General features: G+C 38.0%; 1 protein-coding gene across 1 annotated transcript in view; it reads left to right on the forward strand.

Annotated features, from left to right (window-relative positions):
• Nucleotides 1-19,662, forward strand: part of ngfra (nerve growth factor receptor a (TNFR superfamily, member 16)) — a 47,330-nt gene that overhangs the window by 9,055 nt on the left and 18,613 nt on the right. The window contains exons 3-5 of the mRNA XM_026917167.3: nucleotides 7,768-8,136; nucleotides 18,309-18,522; nucleotides 19,399-19,607. Coding sequence (XP_026772968.1) covers nucleotides 7,768-8,136; nucleotides 18,309-18,522; nucleotides 19,399-19,607 — 792 coding nt within the window. The remainder of the gene's footprint in view (nucleotides 1-7,767; nucleotides 8,137-18,308; nucleotides 18,523-19,398; nucleotides 19,608-19,662) is intronic.

Below are 19,662 nucleotides of genomic sequence, written 5' to 3' on the forward strand. Positions count from 1 at the left end.
CGGTTTCATTCACCCTTCTGTATATCCAATATTACTATAATATATTATGTAGACGTACATATATGTATATGTCTATGTATGAGTGAGACACATATGGAAAGCAATATAAATGGTAATCTTGGTATTTTGAAAGATCGAGGTGATGCATTAATATTACAGAAAAGGTAGTTGGTTATAAAAAATCCAGGCTTTCTTTCACATGCATAGACACATACACACATGCCCTGTCCTCCCGCAACTATCAGCAGATAATAAAAAATTTATCTGTCCACTCTCTGTCTCTCTCTCCCTGTCTCTCTCACTCTGTTCCCTAAGCAGACACTCAATGTTCCCTAAGCACATATCATTATTGGCACATTTCACTCGTCTAAAGACTGAACAAAACCTCCTCCCAGTTGTGCTTGAGTCTGTGTTTACAGTCACACTTTGTACTCACCTAATGAAGTGGAAATGAAGGTGTTCAGTACCGCAGCTCTTTCACACCAACAAGGTCTTACAGTCTGGAACTCCAGCTGACTGGTAATGGTGAGAATTTGGCAAAAGCACCTTTATTTAATGAGGCATTTACAGACAGGTGAGAGATAAAACTGTGACCCGGGATGTTTGCCTGATACGTATTTTATTCATGTAAGCGAATAAGAGAGGGAGAGTTTTCATTAATCCATATGTTCGTTTCCAGTAAATGCTTAATCCTGCTCAGGTTCATGGTGAATCCATAGTCTATTCCAGGATCACTTGGCTTGATGTGGGAATACACTCTAGATGGGATGTTACTCTAGTGCAGGGCGCCATGCACCACATTCACACACTCGTTCACACCTAAATAGTAAGAAAATTTAAAATTTAAAAATTTTAAATAAATGTAATGCTTAACACAAATGGTCCTATATTGCATCAAACCATTTTCTAAATTTTTTTTATTAGTTTTCCAGCATGATGTTGTAAAGCTACACCTAGCCAGGGCAATTTTAGCTATTCTCAAACTCAAAAAGTAATTTCACATCAATATAGGTGTGGGCAGTCCCCAGTTATCATTGGATAATTAAGGGTTCTTAGCTAACAAAATATTTTTCTTTTCTGATAAGGAAACACTCTATGGTTCTACATGGAACCTTTAAGGGTTCCCCCAGAGTGACAGCCCTTAATACTGAGCTTTGATACCAATTATATTGTTACTCACACTAACAGCTTAGCAGACAATTTGTTGAAATATATTTTCTTTCTATCATTTTTGCTTCTTACCTCCTATTCCTGTTTAATTTTTTTTTTTATTTTTTCAGAATAATTGGACTTTCAGCTTTCACTCACTTTTTTTTTATGTGATACATGTGATTGCAAGTAAACTTGCCCAAGTGTACATAATTGCAAACAATTGCAATTGCAAATGCAAGCAGTTAAAATGTTTTTGGTTAAAATGACTTTGGTTATCTAGATCCTTCTGGTTCATGTTGCGCTGGGTCATAGGCCATAAGTCAGCCCATTAACTCTACTCATGAAAGCAATCTACTGCAATCAAAATAATAAAGGCAATTAACACACCATTTTACAATGTACACTCATTATCAGGGCTTGTAAAAATGGCTATATGTGCTGTTAGTCTCACTGTTTTGGCAGTGTGGCGGGAAGCAAACCAGGAAATTAGAATATGTAGTTCTAGCATTATTCTTAGTTGGATAGGAAGTGGAAAATACATCAACAATGACTTTAAATTATTTCTATTCCAGCACAAGAAATATGTGAATTTCTTTGAGCATGAAGTTTTGAACACAAGTGTGAGCACAAGTAGAACACAAGTAGAGTACTTGCACTATAAATGCATGCTATGTGTCATATGTAGGTCAGAGTGATAAAGTGAATACTAGTTTGTAGAGCTGAGAGTGCTGATCTGTCAGAACCCCAAAGCTGTAAGATGTTGTAGTGACCCATTCATAATTAATGAACGAGAGTGGGATACATGAAGAGAGAGAGATGGGTTGGGTGTGTTCTTAGCTGACTACACAGTTTTGTAACACACTAGAGCCTAGTTTTCCTTGTCCATATGCCAAGCAAGCAGACAGACCAGTTTGGTCTCAGCTTTAATTGGTCAGCACTAACTCTGAATATGTTTATGTGAGTGTGGGCAAAGTCTTTTCCCGCTAGCATGGTTCGAGGGCAGCTGGCATCACAAGCAGGACTTTCGGTATTGTAGCTATGTGTGACACATGATGAAAGGGCGTATTTGTTGTGCGTATCATTCCACACCCCCCTCTTATGTAGCAGCTTGTAGCCTTCTTGTTCATGGCATGTACAGATGTTTGGATGTAATGGCTACCATCAGTGTGTTGCCCTCGTTATTCAGTGTAAATAGGCACTTCCGGAGCTCTCACGTCGATGTGACGCATTTTAAACCTCCGGGTATAAATAGAGTTTTGCTAACAACCTGCCCGGATGTGTTTGTGTATTTGCATGTGTGATGTTGCTTCATAATAGCCTCCATTTACAAGCCATGGAATCATTTAGACATCGTGCATTAGTGAAATGAATACTAAAGAAGGCCTGTTTCAAATAAGAATCAGGCATTTTTCCCTAGCTAATCAAACAACACCAATGAAGGGGTTTATTGGTTTGTATGGTGCAGTCAGACTGACTCAATTCTGTTTCTCTGTGAATTTATACCAAATGCAATCTTGGACCTGACAAGGCATATTAAAATAGCTATTTCTTTATGAGTAATGGTTTAATTAGCAGTTAGAGAAGCATTCTGCATATAACAGTTATTATATTGTTTGGAATATGTACCTGTACTAAGTGATAGTTCAGAGTGAATAAAGATATGAATACCATGATAGTAGAATAGTAGGTTTTATTGGGAGTTGGGTGGGTAAATGTATCAGAATCAAAATCAGAAGTGGAGAGTATTTGTTTGGGGGCTGATATTATGATATTATGCTTAGAGTATCAAAAAGCCCACTACTATCCAGCATTCATTCAATCTTCTTGGTCATTTTATTTTGGTCAGGGTCACGGTAGATCAGGAGTCTATCCCAGGAACACTAGATATGAGGTAGGAATACAAGCTGATTGGGATGCCAGTTCACTGAAGGGCACCTGGGGTAAATTAGTGTAACCATGGCATGTTTTTGGGAGGTAGGAGAAAACCAGAGAACCCCGAGAAAACCCACATGGACATGGAGAGAATATTCAAAACTCCTTACAGACAGTAACCCAAGCTCAGGCCGCTGTACCAGCCTTCCAACCTGTACTACCCAGCATATATTACAGATATGTGTCATACAACTATGGGGGAATCCCTTCTGCAATCAACCAGTCCGAATGACTAGTGGCATAGCGCTTACTGTAATCACATTGCTCTTGGAAGAAGATACATTTTTTCTTCATTGAAGATATAACAATTGTCTTACAAATTGCTATTGGAATGCAGTGTGTCTGACTGTGAAAAATATGAAGAGGCAATATGTAAAGGTGATGCAAAAATGAACTAGCTGTCCATCTTTTACTTCAATACTTCAATGGCATTAGCTAATGAACCAGGCTGACCATTACAATTTGATTGTAGGCCATCAGTATTGACTTCCACCTTCCATCTTTATCATGAGAAGGGGCTTTCACAGTATTCCAACTAGAAAAAAAAACTTGCTGTATAATGTGCATAGACATGTTCACACCAATGGTATGGAGAGTTTAAGTACTTATTTTGGCCGAGGTGTCTGTTGAACATGGCAGCTGGCTATTTTTTTTTTACATTGTTTAATTCTGTAGAGGTCAGTATCTCATGACTTTTGTCCTCAATGTCAGTTGTGAAATCTGTTTTTACTTGGCTGAAATACAAATGTCTTGAGGGCGCCAGTTTTAGAACAGAAAAAAAAAACAGTTTCAGTCCATGTCATAGTGATGAAGTGCTCTTCAGGAGTAACAAACCTGTGGAAATATTCAACGTCAAAGCCAGAGAGATATACAGAGAAGGATGTATCTATGAATTACATGTACAAAGGTGTGTGTGTGATTGTTTTGGGTGGAGGAGTTTGGTGGTTCTGGGACTTTGCTTTAGGCTTTTTCACATCAGAAGTATTCACCTGCTAATTGGCAGACTGACTACCTTCTTGCAACGATTATTCTTTTGACTATGATCATTAAACATAAATACGTCTTACAGACAAAAAAATAGGAGATGGATGAAGTTCTGAGTGTGTGTTTACCAGACAAAACCAGTCTTGCTGCTGGAGTCCACTTGCACTGCACATTGTAGAATTTTTCCCTTTCTAACATATTTCACTCAGCTCATGAGCTTATGAACAAGGGTGTGGGTGTGTTAGAGAAGGGAAAACATTTGCAGTGCATCAGAACAAGACTTGGAAACACACATGGGTTTGTGCAAGATGCCAGGTGTAGGTCCTAGTGACCCTTTCAAACCCCAAAACAAGCCTCATGGTCAATCAGAACCTCCCAAACTTTAATTTACTTCAATTTTATCCATATAGGGCTTTTAACAATAGACAATGTTCCAAAGCAACTTTACAGAAATTAGACTCAGAAGATTTAGATTCCTAATGAGTGAGCCAGAGATGACAGTGGCAAGGAAAAACTCCCTGAGGAAGAAACATTGAGAGGAACCAGACTCAAAAGGGAACCCATCCTCTGGATGATACTGGATAATGGGATTATAAATCATTATGCATATACAGCTGTATACTATAAAGTCAAACAGTACTAATTTAGCTGAAGAATCTTCAGTATGCAAAGCAGTTCTTAGGTATCCATGTGATATTATCCCGTAACTGAAACTGAGACAAATTCTATATTAAACTCAAAATCATGACTACCGTTGCCAAATGTATTGTAAAAATGTACAGTGTTTTTAATAAAGCAGCCATAAATTCATGCAGTTTTCCTAAACGTCATCTTTAAATGGTCCTATATCATTACATACGGTATATTGTTATGAACAGAATAGTTCGCTGACACAGGACAAGCACATACATACACTATGTAGTGTAGTTTTTTATATGCTTTTTTTCTTTATTTATATGCATTTACCATAGTTACAATAGCTTATTTTTACTTATTCACCATTTTACCAATTAATTCAGTACATTTGAATCATAACCACAAACCACAAATATTGTAAACTATGCATTTACTGTTTGATTTAAATACATTTAAAAAAAAAGAGCTTATTTGGATTACAACACATTTTTAATGGTATGCAAAGCCTAAAAAAAAGAAGAAAAAAAAACCAAAACAGAAGGAGCCTGTGAAAAGAAGCCCAATTACACAGGGAAACCATGGACCTGGCAACCCTGCTGAATTCCTCAAAGTGAGTTACCTATTCTAAAATAGTTAAAACTATTCTTCCCTTAAACTTCTTTACCAGAGCCACTACAGATGCCCCCTGCAAAATCCTCTTTAGCCACTGACAAAGCTACTGACATAGACCTTGTGAATAATTTATTGACTTTCTAATTATATCTGAAAATAATGCTGCAAGAATGTGCAATATTAATGCTGTATTTTTGGAAGACCATACCAAACCTCCAGTTGGTGAAAAATAAACTGACAGTGTGGCCACTTTACACAATTATTAGCCTCATTTTAGCAGTCTTTTTTCTGTCACCAACATATATTTTTTTTTGTAATATCTAGCAGCAACACAAAATCCTTGCTTAGGCAAAGTAATTTACTCTTTCAAAATGAAAGTATGCTATTGTGTAACATTAGCTACCTATCACATTCAGAAAGACTTTGAAGAAATTTACGAACTAACAATCTTTTACATAACATTAGAGTTAGCTACTTCACCAACCCTTTAGCTGACTTGCTAGCTAAGTTGGTGAGGTGTTTCATGCTAGAAAGCTAGCCAATTTATTTATCCTTCGCTATCTAATAGATAGCCAACTTACTTATCATGAGCTAGCTAATCAAAAACTATAGTCATCTAACAACGGTTTGCTAGCTGTATGTAATATTTGATTACAGGATACAGGATATCAGGAAACTACACAGTAAGACTCATTTCAATTGAACATCAGATTTTTTTTTCACACAGGAGTAGAGTTTAACAGACAATTATATTTATAATTGTTGAATCTGATTGGTGTTTAATAATTATCTTTAATGACAGCTTTTACAGTAGTTCCAGCTGCAAGGCAAATCACAGGTTAATGCTTGCACTTTAAAACAATATTGTTTCTATAGTCATAGCTACTTCACCGGGACTTTCATGGTGGACACACAACATGTTATTATGTAACAAAGAAAATTGTTTAATCAATGATATGGTGAAGTTTTTAAAGAAGTCTCGAATGCTGGCGCTTTGTAACAGTCAGTAAATTTTCCTCCACAGCTGTCTTCAGGACAGGCGACTTTGCACTTTCCAGTTTCTGTGTAACATGTCAAGCTACATTTTTTTTGTCTTATTAACTTCGAGAGAAACAAAAGAGAGAGGCTGGTTTGTGAATGACTGTACAGTTTATAGCTACTATAACATAGGGGATAACAGGAACTAACTTGTCTTGTGGACATTCCAAAGCTTTAAATGTAACTATAACAGGATAAAGTTTAAGACTTGACATTTTTTATGATTAGCGTTGCCGTGGTATAAGAGGAGTAAAACAGGGCTTGTTGTTACAGGAAAATAATGAACTTTGTGTTGGTTTCCCGTCGTTAATAATTTTCCTACAACAGCACGCCCTGAAGTGTTTTCTTTCTTATGTATTTGTAACTGAAGTGTGGTGGAACTTGTTGATTATCTGAGTGTATCAGTGTATTCACGCAATGTGCTTAATGCAGTGCAACTGTACTTCACTCAGAGCTTTTAGATAATGCAGTGCAACTGTACTTCACTCTAAGTCCTTGTGTCTATACACAACGATCGATCCTTTAATGAGATAAACAAAAGCACCGTCCGCACAAACACACACAGAAAATCAGATCAATGTGGGCGACCTTTCCAGCGACGCCCAGGAAAACACTATTATCCACATTACTCCTCTTCCATCTTTTCCGGTATTTTTCTCCTCTGTTTTTCTCCCCCCTCACTCTCATCCTCTTGTCTTTCCTCTCCAGTTTCAGCATGTTCTCTTCTCGCCATCATCATCATCCATCTCTCTTTCCATTTCCTCCCTTCCTTTCTTTCTGGCTTCTCCTCAGGAAGTCTTTAAAAGCTTACTTGCTATTAATTGTTATTCATTCACTTAATTTTGTTTTTCACTTATGATTCTCTCTCTCTCTCTCTCTCTCTCTCTCTCTCTCTAGTTCACTCAATTTAATTTGTAAGTCATGCCTTATCTGAACCGGTCAATCATATGTTTCTCTTTTTTTTTAACCTTCACCTTCTAGAATCGAAGTATTTCCACCATGAATTCATTTATCCATCTTTCTTTCTTTCTTTCTTTCTTTCTTTCTTTCACTCAATTCAATTTATAGTGATTTATTAATTTGTGTATTTGTAAGCCATGCCTTATCTGAACTTGTCATTTTAACCTGTCATATATTTCCTATATCCTATATATCATGTTTTAAAAGCCTTTTAGCTTCTAGAAGCACTGTATTTCCACTGTGAAATGCACTTCAATATTGCTATTCATTCATTCATTCATCCATCCATCTTCAGTGGGTGATTTAGATTGCTTTGGAGGTGGGAGGAAATCGGTGAACACGCAGGAAACCCACTCGGATGCAAGGAAACATGGCGAACTCCACAGCCCATTATTATTATTTTATGAATGCATAAATCAAAATCTGCATAACTGTGTCTCTGTCTCTGTGCAGGTGAGACGTACTCGGACAATTACAGTCACACAGAAAAGTGTCATACCTGTACGGAGTGCACTGGGCTCATGCGCATGGAAACACCATGCACCGACTCAAATGATGCCGTGTGTGTGTGTGATTATGGCTACTACATGAGCGCAGTGACGGGTGGCTGTGAGCCATGCACAGTGTGTCCACGTGGTTATGGGGTCTACATGCGCTGCGAGCCTGACCACGACACGCTATGTGAGCCGTGTGAAGATGAAACCTACTCAGACCAGGAGAGCTCACTGGATCCCTGCATGCCCTGCACCATCTGCAACGACGGCTCAGACGAATTAGAAACACTGAGGGAGTGCACGTCCACAGCCGACGCCTTGTGTTACGGTGAGAGATTTATACTGTATTTTCCAGACTATAAGGACACTTCCACAGTGCAGTATGTAGTCTTTTTGAATCAAACGCTGGTGTGTTTACTCAGTTAGTGTGTTTTGTTTGGGCTACATCAATCTCACTCTAAGACAAGCTTAGTGACAGTCAATACAGAATATTTCAGCTTCAAGAGCATTTTGGAAATGCATAGAAATATTGAATTGAATTCAATTTTATTTGTATAGCGCTTTTGACAATGGACATTGTCACAAAGCAGCGTTACAGAAATGTATAAATTCAGGATATAAAATTAAATTAAATTTATCCCTAATGAGCAAGCCAGAGGTGATGGTGACAAGGAAAAACTCCCTGAGACGATATAAGCAAGAAACCTTGAGAGATACCAGACTCAAAAGGGAACCCATCCTCATCTGGGTGACACCGGATAGTGCGATTGTAAATAACTTCCCTTCTATAACTGTATATTATATAGTCAAAAAGTGCAATTGTGTACCCAACAACTTATGAGCTTATGAGCAACTTATGAATATAAGCATCAGAGTCATTTCTGAATTCATTATAGTTTTAAATTGAAGTCTATTTTGTTAAAGTTATCAACTCTTCAATGATGGAGACTTGAATGTTCGTAGCAATTGCAGTCCTAAGGCTAAATCTAATATCAGTGAACATCTCATGTGACCATATCTGCTGTAGAGCCGTGGTTCTCAGCTTCAGTTCGGGAGACCACACACAGAGTGTGGTGAAGAATGGATTGCTAATTTCCTGATGAGTCAGATGTTAGAGCAGAGAAAATACAAAGATGTACACCAGAGTGGTTCGAGTGGGCCAAGCCTAGCACTGAGAAGATTTGATTTAGAGATTTATGTGATTTGACTACAAAATATAAAGCAATGTTTTTATTTGGACTGACATTATGTTGCATAATTTTGCATACTATCAGTTTTAGTCTATCAAGCAACTGACAGCATGGTGTGATTATTTTCCTATAACAGCCAAGTATTTTATTTGTCTTATACCACAGCACTTTGCCAAAGATAACATTTCTTTAATTTATTAAACAACGATACATCACACTTACGTTATACAGCTATAAACTGTCTTTCCTTCATTTTCTCTTAAAGTTAATAAGACAAAAACACAGCTTGAAACCACAAAGTGCAACATCCTCTGTAGGCTTTCCTTTTTGCAGAAAAAGAACAGAAAAGGAACTGCTTTACCTCTGTTACAAAGCGCAGACACTGGAGACTCCTCACATTTATGGAAGGAGTCTCCAGTGTCTGCGCTTTGTAACAGAGGTAAAGCAATTAAAATTGTCCTTACAGAACTTGTCACCATATCAACGATTATACATTTCTTTACACCATTTTAATCCATTTGTTAGTAGTCTTAGATTATACAAATCCCTGTGAAATAGCTGTTACTATAGAAACAATGACGTATTAGAAGGAGTGCCTTAATATAAACCTGCACCCAGCACTGTAGTCAGAGCCGCTGTTATGGAAAATTAAATACCCTCTGACTAATCAGATTTGAAAATTCAACAGAACTGTCCTATAAACAATAAAATATCACATAGCAGTGTAAAGAGCAGTCAAAAACTGTCACCTCTGACTTGCTCATTAGGGATAAATTCACATATTTACAATATATTTTTGTGAATCCATTTATGTCCATTGTTAAAAGCGCTATACAAATAAAATTTAATTGAAATGAAAAAGCGCACTTGAGTAAATGTACTCTTGCTTAAAAAATGAAGTAAAAGTTAATGCAGGCTTTTCAATATATACAGAAAATGCTTCAGTGTAAAAGAACGGACACAAAATTATTTAAAGTAATCAAACCAACTTGATTAATTATTAAAATGCGTTATAAATGTTAATAAAAGTTCTGCTTGGTAAAATAATCCTGATGGAAGGCAGAGAGGTATACAGACTGAGATTTTAGATATACAAGGAAAAGTCAAATAAACTTCTACATAATCTCCATTTTGTGCAATGCAAGTGTTCCAGCACTTAATTATTGTCTGGATTCCTCGAGAAAAAAAAATTAGATTCAATTGTAATTTATGTTGTACTTTTAAGCTTTCATTCGACTGATCCTCATAGATTTAGTAGTTTTTTCGGTTACTGTTACGAGTCACTGTTTTCATCCATAAATTCATTACTCCCAGCAGCTGTCTACCTTATTGTGACATTGGATCATTGCAATATCAGGGTGAAGGAAGACCTGACTACAAATAAAGCAATTATCCATATAAATGAACTTGTAGTGAATTCAACACTACTCTTACAACTCTTACAGTTCATTCAGAAGGTAACTTTTCTAAAAGTAAACGAATAAACTAACGAACAAATAAGATATGATGTAAACAACCATGGGAGAACACTCTGTGTCCTAGGTTGGTGCCAGTACCAACATGTTTAGTGATGCAAAATAAAATAGCGTAATTACTTCTAAATGTAATTAAGCTAATGCATTCTTTGGTTTCCTCAGCTCCTTGCTCCTCTCAGTCACACACACACACACACACACACAAAAAACCCACCATAAATTCTCCTGACAGGGTTTGCTTTACTCCATGAGTTCAGGGGTTAAATAGGATCACTTCCTCATGAGTCTGTTCCAGAGTGACAGGTGAAGGGTCAAAGTTCAGATATGCAGTTAAGGCAAATGCAGTCAGTGAAGCAAGAAGGTTTAAGGAGGTCAAGTCCAAGTGCTGTTACTACTCTTTCATAAAATGATGCACAAGATGGCACACAGTACATCAGAGCCTGGAGTTTTATTCTCTCTCTCCTGCTCACACACACACAGACACACACACACGCTTATATACGCACATGAATTGAAAGGATGAATGTGCAAAAGGTTGTTTCCTGTGGCCATGCTTCACTGGCAAGTGAAATGATGGCCTAGCACACATGCACTTACCTATTCCACACACACACACACACACACTCCGTCCTCACACACACTTACTGACATGCTTGAAGTGATCAGACATTAGGACGTACCTCCTAAAGAGCAATGCACTAATCCGATAACACGGCCTATTACACACCCTGTCCACCCAGAGAAACCGCTTCCATTGGGTGGCCTTTACTTAGTTCCCAGTGTCCCCATTAACACGTGGCAATTTTGAGTGCTTTATTTGGCTGTTATAGCGAAATTGAGGTTAAATCCCATAAAGATAGTAATACAAGAAAATCTATACAGATAGTAAAACAGTACAAGATAATAATGTGTGTAGTGTGTGTGTGTGTGTGTGTGAGACCCATCTTGCTGGGACCAAATGTCCCTGAAAGGATAGTAGAATCAACAGTTTTGATCATGTGGAGACATTTGGCTGAGGAAAATAATTTTGCTGCATTAATAATTATGCCAATGGAAGGTCCTCACAAGGATAGTAAGACAAACCTGTGTGTGTGTGTTGGCATGATTACTCCTGCTAACTACCAGGCTGAATTTTATGCTTTGAGCTCAGGGATCCAGTTTGCGTCAGCTGCTGCTTCAGCTGTCAGTGCAGCTGACTGCGCTCTGAGCTCTATGAAGAGTAAATCAGAGCTGCTGTTTTTGCACTGGGGCTTTATTCTGGTGCAGGTGCAAGTGCAGCAATCTGTTGTGTAATACTGTTAATTTGGTTGGGGAAAAGCCAAATTTTTCCATTACTCATCTAGCTGCTAGTTTCAGCAGTAGAAATGAACGGACCTAAGCTGACGTGGGTGGGACATCCATAATCTGCTGATGTAATTATTTTTTTTTTCCGGGTACAATCTGGTCCAAAATTGGACTAATATTACTGCTGACTGGACTCTGTCTCAGCACAGGTGCCATTATCTTTGTTTTAGGCTATATGGAGAGGAAAACAAAAGCTGCTGTCTTGGCTTTGGCTTTTATGGGAAGGGACAGAAAGCTGCTGATTTATCCTTAGGCTCTGTGAAGAGGGACAAAGAGCTGCCTTTTTTGCTTTGGGTTTCATAATGACGGAAGAAGAACTGCAATTTTTGCTATGGACTCTATAACGAAGAATAAAGAGCTGTCATTTTTGCTTTGGGCTACATAATAAGAGACAATAAGCTGCCTTTATGGCTTCATTTTTTTTTTTTTTTTTTGTAGAGGGATATAGAGCTTCTGTTCTCACTTTATACAATACGAAGAGGAGCATAGAGCTGTGGTTTTTGATTTAAGTTTTTTTATGAAGAGGGACTGAGTTGTTGTTTTTCTTTTGAGCTGACTTTTGCTTTGAATTTTATAGAATGGGTCACAGAGTTGCTTTTTGCTTTGGGTTTTATAGAACAGAACATAGAGCTGCCTTTGGTTTTGGGTTTTATGGAGAGAGATATAGAGCTGCCAATTTAGCTTTAGGCTCTATGGAGAGAGACATACAGCTGACTTTTACTTTGGGTTTTATAGAACGGGACATAGAGCAGCCTTTTGCTTTGGGTTTTCTGAAGAGACATAGAGCTGCCTTTTGTGTTGGGTTTTACAGAAAGGGACGTAGAGCTGTTTTGGACTCTATAGAAAAGTGTGTAGAGTGACTATGTTTGTTTTGAAATTTATGGAGATAGACATACAGCTTCCATTTTTAGGCAGCTTTTTGTGTTTTGGGATATAGAGCTAGGACTGGGATACAATCAGCTGCTGATTTTAATTTGGCCTCTATGGAGAGGGATAGTGAGCCAGCTGGGAATTGTAGAAAATCACTGGGAACTGGCCAACAATTGTAGAAAAACCTGCTGATTTTGTTTATCCTCTTCTAAATTTAACTTACAGTGTATATTGCCATGAAGAAGAGTGCTTACATAGTGGTCTTTCACACTGCATTGAGAAGTTTCAGCACTTTTGACAGCAGAGGCAGCATTTGGTTTCAATAGTGAGTTTGGCTGTGAGCTTCAGTGCTGGATGAAGAGACTTCCTGGATTTAGCACTACTATTCCGGTACATTCCAGCAAGGGCTTGAATTGGATTTGCATTTGCTAGCTGTGCCACGTGGCTAGTGTGTGTGTGTGTGTGTGAGCATTTGGCCACTGCTTGTAGTGGAGATGTTAAGGGTTATCTGTGTACAGATGGAGGGCATAAATCAGGGACACTCTATAAGTGCAAGTCAATTTATTGAGGCTCAGTAAGGAACACACACACACACACACACACACACACTTCATTGGCAGCTGTTCATTTGCAAAAGGTTGCCTTTGATCGCATCAGTCCATATGTCTTGGTCCTAAGAGAGAAGAGACAATTATTGCAAGAGGAGACATTGAGAAATAGAGAAGAGAAGAAAAGAGAAGAGAAGAATTCTTTACACTACTGTATTCATCTTTATTAATTGCGTTTTGAGGTTTTCTTTTCTTTTTTTTTCTTTTTTTTTTTCTTTTCTTACCAATGACCATCCTAATAAAAATAGGTGTAATAAACAAACAACTTATTTGATCGGTTGATTAGTTTACAGAGTCCTGTAAAATTTGTATGAATTAAATGTTCTTTAATTTGAGCATAAACTTCCCAAAAGGTTCACACTTACTAATTAGTAGTGAATCGGGGAAACAATTAGGGCAAAATGATGTAATGAGTCAGGAGCGATCATAAGACCAGCATGAATCAGCTCAATCTACTATTTGTGTGCTTTCTGTAGTCTGCTCTGACTAATTTACAACCTTTTATAGTCCAGTACAATGAAGTGTTGTAATCCTGCTGTAAAACCCATATATACACGCCTGCACACACACACACACACACACAAACACACACATGTGGAGAGTCCCTGATGTTTTTGAACAGAAAACCACCCTGAATGATACATACAGTGGAACATCAGCAATGACCTCATAAGTGACATTTACAGTTGCTTTCATTCTTACTTCTCTCTGTTCTCTTCTTTTTTTCTTAAAATTACTCTCTTCTAGACACTCGCTCTCTCTCTTGCTGTCTGGGTTGCTGATCTGCATGCCCTTTATGTAGTAGTTAGTGACAGTGGATACACACACACACACACACGTGATGGACCTCAAAATGAATGATCATTCCCCTTCTCACAGAGGTGGTCTTATTTTCAGCTGCTGTGATTCACACTCTTATGTGTGTGTGTGTGTGTATATACATTAGCTCTTGGCCTTTAGTCCCACTGGCAGTCTCTCATCTATCTCCTCCTACATTCTCTTATTTAATTTAAAAGTTTAATTCCACTTTCCTGAACACAGTTATTGACTTCTGACTCACCCAAAGCTCTATTTCCTCTGTTTATTTTAACCCTACAGCTGACCACATATGCTAACGTAGTAGTAAAATAACCATTTTACAGTCAAATGCTTTTATTTTAACACACTATTCTCCATCTCCATCACATCATTTTCTTTAATTTGTTTTACATTTCCAGTAGGAGTCTGAAATTCCCAGTAGGACTGGTTTGATTCATTTCTTATATTACTGTGTGATTTATTTACTGTATTAATTAAGTACACATGACTATAGAAATTAAACTAAGTGATCTAAATTGACTATTAGATTTATGAACCTGGGGTGGGGTGTGAAAAAGAAGGCAAGAAAATGATTTAAGAGAGAGTGAATGAGAGAAAACCAGGAGAGAGACTTAAAAGAATACAGATAGATAGAGAGAAATAGAGAGAGATGTGCTGAGTTGTTCACTCTGCAGGGTCGATACAGCTGCTGGAGTTTCTCTCTTAGCATCAGGTTTCAATCTGTGACCTCTATCAGCGGCCATTACTGCCGCATACACACGTGCATGCACACACAAACACATACACACACAGACACACAGACACACATCTTACGTATAAACTTTCACTAGAGCTTTTTGAACTAACACAGAATAGAAAGATGCTACTTTTGAGCTCATGCTATTATTAGCATGTGTTTGTGTGAAATTTGCATCGGTCACTGTAGTGCAGTGTGGTGTTGTGAGTTTGCCTTTCAGCTATGCTCGTGACTGAACCCCTCATTTCTTTCTCTTTGCCTGTTTTAGTTTCATTCTACATTTGTCCACTCTATTTTTCTGACACTTCATATTTCTTCTGGCTCTGTTGTTTCCAGTGTTCGGTGAAGCACTCTCACTTCCTGTCTATCCCTCTTTCCATTGAGTGCTTCGTTCTTTTTGTCTTTTCTGTCTGTACTTCAGTCTCTCTTTCAGCCTAAGCAGACAGTGGGGCTGATGCATGAATCACTGAGACTTTGTGAGAGTCTACGTGTGTGTGTGTGTGTGTGTTGTGTGTGTGTGTTAAATGCCTGCTGCAGCGTAATTACTGCAGCTAATCAGAACACTTAACAGCAGCGCCTCTGTTCATTTACTCCTTCACCCGCTCCCCCTCCCTCTCTCCTCTCGCTCTATCCCCTTCATTACACTCTTATCACATTCACACACACACACACGCACTTACGCAGGGTGAGACAGAGTGAGAGGGACAGTGAGTCTGTGTGTGTGTGTGTGTGAGACGTGCAGAGATACAGGCCATCCTTTCTGGCAGATAAAGGGAGCATTATAAGGGTTGTGGCCCTCAGACCCCTCCTGGTAAGAAGAGCTGTAAGGATGTGAATATAAAGCCTACTCATTAAAGGGGACGCACGGTTAACAAGGGCTTAAAAAGTTGGCAATGAACCCTGAAAATGTCGAACTGAGGATAAAAGACGAAGAATGAAAAAAAGAATTTAATAGCTTTTCACTCAAACCACTCTGGCCTGGCCTTTTAAAAATGGAGGAGCTGTTTCATTTTGCGCATACCAAACTTTAAATTACCCATGGAAATTTTAATAATAAACTAGTTAAAAAATGATTGTGGAATTGTTTAATGGCTTTTTGTGTAATGCCAAAGAAAATTAAAAATGGCCTAGAAACACCGCTCCCAGGATATATGAATAAGTAAATTATAAAAGCCCACATGTCCATCCCAAACATGGTGGCTGGCTAGTAAACTGCTAGTAACCTAGCTCACCCTAGCTTACATGTGTCACAGGTATACAATATGGCCAAAAGTTTGTGGACACATGACCATCACATCCATATGTTGGCCTTCCCCAAACTGTTGCCACAAAGTATACAATTGTATAGGATGTCATTGTATGCTGTAGCATTACCATTTCCCTTCAGTGTCCACAAACTTTTGGCTGTATTGTGTATTTATATTCTTATAGTCCTGTACGCCTGCATTTTTATTCACCTGTGATATTTCTTAATGAAGTTATTTGGCTCTATTTGCTAGTATTTTAAACCACAACAACACTGAGAAGGATAAATCATTTAATAAAGACAATGGAATAAATGATTGAATGCATCATGGAGCGACTCATGGTGCCCAGTATGCTCACATGTTCAATCAATGTGGTCTTTGTCCTGCAAGCTTCATATCTGACAGGCTACATGGGAGTAGAAACTGCCTGTTCCTGTAACACAATCCCAAAAGCTCATCATTTACAGATATATTTGAACATGAAAATGGGAGTCAGCTTGCTCACGTATAAATCTGACAGACTTATAAACACAAACGGCAATGTCAATATACATATGATTTTGCTACATATTTATATTCATATAGTAAAATATTCAAGCAGCTTGGCCGGTATTTGTATATTACATTATCTTTATAGATTATGCTCAATTTATTTATGGAACTTGTATGTGTATTTGTGTGGTTGTGCACATGAAAGCTTTTGCTACTGCTTTATATTTAGAGCTTTAACTGCTAGTAAACTAGCTCGCGTTTGTTACAGGACATCACAGTAGCCAAATCTGGCAGAGTATACTACAATTCTACAATACCTAAGATTGCGTTTATCTCTAACCTTAGCTAAAATAGCCAGCTGGCTAATTAACGGCTAGTCAACTTGCCTGAAAAAAACAAAAACAAACCAATCTGGGACAGAAAAGAAACAATTTTAGCTGATAACCATTTGACCCCAGGATAACACAAGTAGGATTTCAATACCTGAGGCTTAAATCAGTTTTTTTTGCATACAGTAAGTAGTGAAAAACTTTGAGTGCAAAAAAAAAAATACAAAATTTAGCTTTGTGTTATGAAATTTGACCCAAACACCAATCTGTATAACCAGAATCCACCACTGAAAAGGCCATTTAAAATCAGGCCTTTTTAGTTACAATAAAGGGGTTATAAAGGGTTACTATAAAAAACGGCTCAGTTGAAGAACCCTTTGAAGCCCTCTATTCTATAATAAGGTACCTCCCTGAACATTTATACTGCTCAGAAATGTAATTCAAATGCAATTATAGTGCAGTATAATGTAATATTGCACAGTAATTGGGTTGAGTTCAAATTCTATCACTGCGCTGCTTTAAAAAAATTCCCCCTTACCCTCATATTATGAGTGGAATTTGGAAGGTATGCAGTTTCTAGATCAAATGATTCAAAATACTTAATGAGGTAAGTAAAGGGGCAAAAGAAAGAGAGAGGAACAGAGAAGGAGGGGGCAAGAAAGAGAAAAAAGAGAGACTGATGGCAGGTAACAGGGAGAAGCAGAGTGAGAAAGAGCGATAAGGAGAGACAGACAGTGCGCTGCTGACAAAACGGTGGCTCTTGGTGGCGTGTGGTCGATACACTTTGACTTAAGATGGCTGGCATGTCGAGTGGTTTTCTTGAGATAAGGAGACGTGTGTGTGTGTGTGAAAATGTGTATAAAGAGGCAAAGGCCTAAAATAGATTTCAGCTACTGCCTTTGGAAGACTTTTCTCATCTGTGACTAAATGTACTGTACACCATGAAACTTTCCAAACCGCTGTGCTGTGTAAAATCATCTCTGCTTGTAGGTGATTACACCACGTTCTAGAGTCTCGCTGAAGGCATAGTTGTCTTCTGAGAAAAACCTCTGCAGTCTTTGCAAGGAAATGTTCCAGAATGTTCTTTCACATAGGAAACAACACAGACAAGTGCATGTGTAGGTGTATATGTAAGATAAGATAAAAGAGAGGACAGGATGTATGATGTCTGCCCTTGTATTAATTATGCATCAAATCAATAAAGATAGGAAGTCAGAAAATGTCAGTGACAAGAAAGGATTTAGCCTGGACCGACAGCACCATTTATAAAACAAATCATGACTGTTGTACAATTAATTCACACACTCAAAGTTCAAACCTGCAGCTAGATACGGGTCCGAGTGTGTATTTGAATCTGACTCCCTATTTTTCCTCTCTTCTCCTTCCACAGATCCGCTGGCTCCCACCATGTCATCTCCCAGCTCTCCTCCTGAGTTGTCGAAGGAAGATCTGGGAAGCCCTGGCCCGGATAAGGAGAGCACCACGGCCAAGCCAAGCTCACCGCGCTTCATCGGCAGTGGTCTCAATGAGAACCTCATCCCCATCTACTGCTCCACCCTGGCAGCCGTGCTTATCGGCCTGCTCGCATATATCGTCTTCAAGAGGTGAGGGAAGGATAAGAAAATGAAGGAGACACAGAAGGAGAAAGAGGGAATAGTAGACCACTAATACATCTATAGATGCTTTTATGATTTCATTTTTACAGATTCACAGACTGACCTTCAACAACTATAATTATAATAATACGTAATAATAACAATAATTCCAAATTATATGAAAAATTATAGCCATGTATACCTTTGTATAGCCATTATATAGATGTTATTTATGTGTCAAAGACAAGGTATGTCTTTTGTCATGATGCATGTTATGCAATTCTTCTTTATTGCCATATGTAGGTGTTTAGTGGAAATTTTTCATATAAAAGGTATAAACCTTCCACACCACAAAACTGCAAACAAACAAACAAACAAACAAATGAACTAAAAAATGCCACTATAGAAGGAGAAACTAATTTCTGTGACATATGTATAAGAATAATAAGGAAGTAAAATTAAAAGTTACACAAAAAACTAATAAATAAATACATACAGATATGCACAAACCAATAACCTGTCACAAAATATAAACTTCAGGTGTTTATAGGAATATTTACATATAAAGGTAAAAAATATAGTTCCCATATCACAAACAAAAATAAAAGTCACAATAAAAGTATAAATTAATGTCTGTCATATTCATGTAAGTATAAATTAATGTCTGTCAATACTGTACGTATAAGAATCATTCGTTTAAAAAAAAAGTGTTAAAAAGTACAAATGAACTAAAAATAATGAAATATTCCCAAATCCGAAGTAAATACTGGTAAGAAAACTAAATAAGGAGCTAAACTGACACTTAAAACTAAGTATTAAAATTAATTCACTCAATTTATCATAATTTTTCTTTTTCCATTTTTTTATATGTGTGATGTATCTCAGATGGAACAGCTGCAAACAGAACAAACAGGCGGCCAACAACCGAGCAGCCACAGCCAATCAGACATCTCCATCTCCAGAAGGAGAGAAGCTCCACAGCGACAGTGGCATCTCTGTAGACAGCCAGAGCCTTCAGGAGCAGCAGCAGCTGCAGACACAGGCTGAGGCTCATACACAGACCCAAACCCAGCTCCACGTGCCTGAACAGATCGGTAAGATCCGCCTAGGAGCTGCCTTTTCACCTCAACGTGCTCATAGATGTTTTCC

The sequence above is a fragment of the Pangasianodon hypophthalmus genome, chromosome 13 (assembly GCF_027358585.1).
Source record: "Pangasianodon hypophthalmus isolate fPanHyp1 chromosome 13, fPanHyp1.pri, whole genome shotgun sequence".
Lineage (NCBI taxonomy): Eukaryota > Metazoa > Chordata > Actinopteri > Siluriformes > Pangasiidae > Pangasianodon > Pangasianodon hypophthalmus.